Source organism: Coenobita brevimanus, chromosome 50, assembly GCF_032717465.1.
Source record: "Coenobita brevimanus isolate Jiangsu-jjx chromosome 50, ASM3271746v2, whole genome shotgun sequence".
Taxonomy (NCBI): domain Eukaryota; kingdom Metazoa; phylum Arthropoda; class Malacostraca; order Decapoda; family Coenobitidae; genus Coenobita; species Coenobita brevimanus.
The window spans coordinates 43028122-43034844 of NC_137003.1; the positions used below are offsets into that span (position 1 = coordinate 43028122).

The window sequence follows — 6723 nt, forward strand, 5'->3', positions numbered from 1 at the left end:
ATACGGAGGCTTTGGAGGCAGCTTCTTCAGAAGCGGTGGTAGCGGCGGTTATGGCGGCGGGTATGGTCGTTAACTCCCTTTCCATGTAAGCAACTACCAGTGTCTGGGCAGCTGCGACCCAGGTGACGAATATGGTGTAGATCAATAAATGCCTCTCGGCACATATTTAACTCTTGGCACTTTATGGGTTATACCTACTCTACAGGATTCTGCTTGATTTGCCATCATCATCATCATCATCATCATCACCATCATCATCATCATCCCAGCCCGACATATCATCGAATAAAGAGGGTGAGACATGACCCCTGGAACACAGAAGTAGACAGCACAAAAAAGAGAAGGCCTATCGAACATTATGATTTGCTAAGTGAGGCATATACTCATTCATCCGTTCATTATCCAAGCACTGGTAAGCTTGTCTCTACCCATCAAACAAAACCATGCACTTTAAATGCTCCTGTGTTTTTTATGGCGAACACTGGCGTTATTTAAAGTGCTAGTCATATATTAACTCCCCAACCTTTGTTAGGCACACATATGCTTAGATATTTCACACACACACACACACACACACACACACACACACACACACACACACACACACACAGAGTCACAAATTCATGCAAGGAACATGACTGTCACTCCAACCGGTGTTTTTGGTCTTTCTAGTGTGTGTGTGTGTGTGTGTGTGTGTGTGTGTGTATGTGCTCATACACTACCTCCACCTTTTTTTGTTGGTATAATTATAAGATATAACTGTGAGAGTTGTTTAATGCGTCAGTCAGAATGAGGGTCATAGTTCTTGCGTAAATCAGTTCAGTTTCAAGAGGCGGCGGTTTGAGGTTATGCGATCATATGCTATCCAGGGGGGAAGAAGAGAATAGTATTTATTTATCTATTTATTTATTTATTTATTTTTCCGGATGATGGCAAGCTATCCTATAACATATACTCGGACTAGATAAGGATTTAACCCACAGGATCTAATCGTGTGTTATAACGGCTGGTTTACGCACGTCTGGCACTGGCGGGATGCTCTTCTTTACACGTTCAAGCTGTATTTTGCGGGGTCCCTAAGGGCAATTGAGCATTAGGGCTGAGGAACACCCTGGAGAAGTAACTCGCCCCAAACCTGTGCTTCATGCATGGTTACAGGTGGATTAAAGCTTGATGTGAAGGGTGACACGTGCATGTGGAAACTGTGTTGAAATGGCTGTGTTTGTGGGTAGGAGAGACTGCATATTTCATCGACGAGGAGCTAGCATCAAAATTCGCGTGGAGGGACCTACTGCTGCGCCTCTTAGATATCCGACCGCAGGAGGCATTGAAGGCAGATCGAGAGAATATTACGTCTGAGAAGTGTGGCACAATCACTGGATAACACGAACAAACACCACACATTTGGAATCACCAGGCGTGTCTGTGCCGCACCGTGTATTGACCGCGCCGGAAGTCCATAAGTGTGTGAATATCCCCTTCCCTCCGTCCCTCCCTCCCTCCCTCCATTCCCCCTACCCCTTCCTCCCTTCCCTCTCTACCTCCCCTAACACTTTCTCCTATCTCACCTCCGCCTCCACCCCGTTCCGACACGCCGCTATTTTACAGTTCACTTTGTGGTTTTCTCACGGTGTCATGGCGCCCTATGACACATGCCTAATTGTAAGTTAACCCTTTCAGCTCTACAATGTCATTATTTTACTCACGCTGCTTTCAGACTATTTTATTCAACTTAAGAGGCCCCTGACAGTGAAGAGATCAGTGGAGGCTGTATCAGACCTCCCTTGCTAGAATACTCTGTCATGAACTGAAGAAAATCGTTTGTAAATGGCGAGGAGAAACTGAAAAATACGTCATCGCAGTAAAGAGAATCTTGGCTAGAAAATGCTAGCACCAGAGAATCACTGGTACAACTGACGGCGATAATTATAATGGTTGTCAGACGGGGGGAAGGTACTGAATGAGGAGTTACAAAAATGGAGTACAAAAGAATACAAAGGAGAGCAAACAGCAACTGACCTATTTGTCCTTTTGAACACCCTTGTAAATGAGAAGACCATGACTGATATCCGATTCTACGAACTGAAAATAAGGATGGCAAAGCAAGAAGGATTAACACTCTCAGGCTCCTGTACTTACCCTAAATTAAATCATCTTTGAGTAGTTGGAATGGAATAGCAGAGTGATTTCGACGATGAGAGGGTTAATGGTACCAGTATTAATATACGTAATCTCCTATGACTGGCTCACAACTGAATGAAATCATCTGGTGTTAGTTGAGATAAAATACTAGAGTTTTTCCGACCATGAGTGATAACTGTGTGTGTGTGTGTGTGTGTGTGTGTGTGTGTGTGTGTGTGTGTGTGTGTACTTTAGATTTATTACCAAAAAACTGCTCAAAATTGTTACTACGACTCCACTGCACGCAAATTCACGACTCACAACTTCTCTCCTGGTAGGCAAATAACATGGACCTTGACGCAAAGTAATTGTTTATGACACAGCACTCTTTCTGTATGTCTATATTTCTCTCTCCGTTTACACTGCACATATGCGCTTCTTTGTCTGTCTTTCTGTGTAATACTTATAATTACAGCTCCCATTTACCATGCATATTTTCTTTTGCTTGCACCTCTTCTGTTTTTTTTGTTCATTTGTCACACACACACACACACACACACACACACACACACACACACACTCTACCTGCTCCTTCCATTTTCTTAGCTTCCATTAACCATACACATTCAGTTTTTGCTTTCATCTAATTTTTTATGAGTCCAGCTGCTTAAGACGCCGAGGACTTTGACCCGTATTCTCGTTGGGTAAGGAGGCTCCCTAGCACCTCTTCCTTGGCGATATATTTTGGATATGACTGATTAATATCCTTTTGTATGATATTCGTGCAGAGTATGGCGATATTAGACGGATTTAGGAAACACATGGAAGGACAATAAAGTGTAAAAAGCTAAATAAATCACGTAGGAAAAGGTGTCATGGAGATTCCTTACGAGACAATAATACAGACCCTTGACTTCAGGGAGATAGGGTGACATGGCACTCTCCTTGTACTCGGACATAGCGCACCAAAAATCCCACAGCCAAGGAATGTTCTTTGTCATATATGCTTCCCCTATCGCTAACAAAGGAGGTAGACTGTGTAGATTAAGTCTCACTATTCTATTTTGTAACTAGTGTGTCTATTTATCTATCGGAGTATTGTGGCTAGTTATCTATCAATTTTCTAACTACTGTGTCTATTTATTTATGAATTTCTAACTATTGTACTTAGTTATCTAACTGTTGTATATATAAAAAAGTGTTAGTATGCTCATTTTCCGTATTTAAGCATATCTCATACTACTAGTATATTCTTGCTGCTAACAAGACGATTTTATATAGCTTAGTATACAACTTTAGTACAGAAGTTGTTTCATAAAGATAACATGTAACCCCTTCAGATTATAATAATAATAATAATAATAATAATAATAATAATAATAATTGTTATTAATATCCTCCTGCTCCTTATCATCATTACTATTACTACTACTACTACTACTACTTCTACTCCCTTTACTCATTTGTCTTTAGCACTGGAAGGGTCTCCTGTGGTGAAGCGATTAATGAAGGTTATAACCAATCCCAGTATTTGGATATGTCTTTCCTAACATGAACAGAATAGCACGGGTGAAATATGAAAGACGTCACCGTACTGAGGGAGTTAAAGCCTTGCACTCTGTCCCTACTCTGTAACAACTCCTTCGGCCACGACACATTGCCCTCCATTGTGTAGTCCCTTCCTTGTCCCTCCCCCCATCTTCTTCCTGCATACCTATTCATCTTCAAACATCCTGATTCACACTCTCGCTTTCAGGCTCACTCTCGCCCTCTTCAGACGGCCGAACCATCTCACAGAATTTTTTTTTTTTTTTTATTCTCGTCGCCACTATTTGACAACGAAGGACAGGGAGAATGATCTGCAGAATGATGAGGCATGACAGACAGACACTAAAGAGAGGGACAGGAAACATTCACTCTCAGTTTCACTCTCGCTCGGTCCAAGTGGCCAAACCTCATCAAAATACTTCTTTCTTCACGATATCAAGAGGCTTACATTACATCACAAAAAAAGATAATGATGATAATTACTGGGAAAAAGTGAGGAATGACCAAGAGATAGGAAATACAGGGACTGAAAAATCTAAAAGAAATGAAAAGATAAATAAGAGAGGAAATATAAATTATGCATGGAGAGAGAAGAGAGAGAGGAAAAAAAATGGAAAAGAAAGAAGTGGAGGTGGAAAGATGAGACGGAAGAAAAACAGAGACCAGCGAGACGCAATGAGACCTGAGGTGGGAGAAGTGGAGAGACATAATACAGTGCAAGAAGAGACTGGCACAGAACCTAAACAGAACGAACAGGAACAGCAACACGGAAGGGAGAAGTGTGAGGGAGAAATGGAAGAGAAGTGGAGATAAAGGAAACAGAAAAAAAGGAAGAAAGGCAAGCCGGAAGAAGAAGGAAGAGGGAGAGAGGGAGAATATTTAATGCAACAAGAAAAATGAAACACATACGAGAACATGACGATGAAAAAGACTGAGCAGTATCCATCGTTCACATTATTCCCTGGTCTAAGCCACTCTCGCCTTCAGTCATCTCACACAGTCTCTCGCCCCATGCAACCTGACCTCTATGTGACTCTGCAGGAAAAGCACACACGTAGTTTCCACCGGTCCTCAATGTAAATGATTGGATCGACCTCGAGAGACAACCGAGCGAGGAGGAAGGGTGCTGTATATAAACCAACGACTCCGTCACCCCCTCAGGCTAGTTTCGCTTCTGGTCCTCAACACAACATGGTAAGTTGTTTGGGTCCAGTTGGGTGTCTGCAGCTTTGTGGACTGAAGGGGGCAAAAGAAAGAGAGATCATGACACATACAGTATCTACTACTGAAGCTGATGGGAACTTTAAAATATATTTGGGCTGGGCAGCTTTTCAAATTTTTTAAGCAGCTAATGGACTGAGGAAGGCAGAAAGAGAAGGAAGACAGAGAGATAATTGCTTCATTTATACATACGTTTCGGGGAGGCCGGATTAATCTATCTATCTGTCTTTCTATATTTGGACTGGACAGGTTTTGTAGTTTTTTTTGCAACTGTATAGACTGAGGTAGACAGAAAGGGAAAAAATAGAGGCCATGACTTCACTTTATACTGTACACACAATCTCTTCTACTGAGGCGGAAAATTAAATACTTTGTTTGAACATATTATTCAAGAATTTTTATTTACTTATTTTTTTTTTTTTTAGCTTTACGGACTGAAGGCGCTTGACCTACATGGAGAGCGCTTATCAAACATTCCCTCAGAGTACGACACGCAACCATCGACTTACAATTCCAGATCCCTATTGTAGATCATGACGACTTTATTTATCTTGCCTGGAGTGGTGAGGCTGGCAGAAACTTGGATAGATAAACTGACGACTTTAGTAGGCTCTCAGACTTTAATTCTTTATTATTCACTCAAATCCCTGTCAGTCTCACGGCCCAGCAATGCAAAATCTCTACCACAATACAGATGAGGGGAATGAAAGCTGTATTCTTAACTCCAGTCAGATCAATTCTTTTTGCTGTTTATTCCTGCTGCTACCAAATGATTCTATTCAGCTTAGGGGAGCCACGTGGTTGTAAATAGGTTAATCTAATTTGTATCTAACCTCTCCAGTTTTAAAAGTCTATCCTATGCATAACAAGTGATCTGGAGATAACATTATAACAATTGAATACGTTATCGGGCTGAAAGGAATAAAGTAAAAATCGAGGAGTAGATATAGACAAAGAATCAAATTTCTAAATAATTTCCATGAGACGTATTCCAGGTCGGATTTGAGATTCCCCAACACCCCTTTCTTAGCGATTTATTTTGCATATCGCACCTTTACATCTTCTATGACACGGAGATAAACTTTTTTGTTAGTAGAAATACACGTACATAAATAATATAAAAATGAATGTCAAGATGTAACAAGCATAATAAATCTCTAAGGAAAAGGTGCTAGGAAGTATAGTATAGGGGCATAACAACCATGATGGGGGTATTGGGTAATGTTAATCTCTTCTCTGCCTCCCCTACAGAAGCTGCTGGTGGCCGCACTTGGCGCCGCCCTTATGGTGGCGTCCTGCAGCGCTGGAGGTGGTCATGGAGGTCTTGGCGGAGGTGGCTTTGGTGGGGGCGGATATGGTGGTGGCGGCGGCGGTGGCGGCTTTGGTGGTGGCGGATATGGTGGCGGTGGTGGCGGATATGGTGGCGGTGGCGGCGGCTTTGGTGGTGGTGGCGGTGGATACGGTGGCGGCGGCCGGGTCACCACTATCATTGTGAAAGGAGGTGGCGGTGGCGGTGGCGGTGGCGGCTACGGAGGTGGTGGATTTGGCGGCGGCGGTGGTGGTTATGGTGGTGGCGGATTTGGAGGAGGCGGTGGTGGTTATGGTGGCGGTGGATTTGGAGGCGGTGGATTTGGCGGTAAGGGTGGTGGTGGCTTTGGAGGCCGTACCGTATCATACAGCTCTAGCTCCTCAACCAGCCACGGAGGCGGCGGCGGCGGCTATGGCGGCGGTGGTGGATTTGGCGGTGGTGGTGGCGGCGGCTATGGCGGAGGTGGATTTGGTGGCGGCGGCTTCGGTGGCGGAGGTGGAGGCTATGGCGGATACGGTCGCTAA

The 6723-nt window shown here is 43.4% G+C and overlaps 1 protein-coding gene across 1 annotated transcript; it reads left to right on the forward strand.

Moving 5' to 3' along the window:
* Positions 1–1635: 1635 nt before the first annotated feature.
* Positions 1636–6723, forward strand: LOC145399748 (uncharacterized). Its single transcript, XM_080272296.1, has 2 exons — positions 1636–1662; positions 6142–6723. The coding sequence occupies exons 1-2, from the start codon at positions 1636–1638 to the stop codon at positions 6721–6723; spliced, it is 609 nt and encodes a 202-aa protein (XP_080128422.1).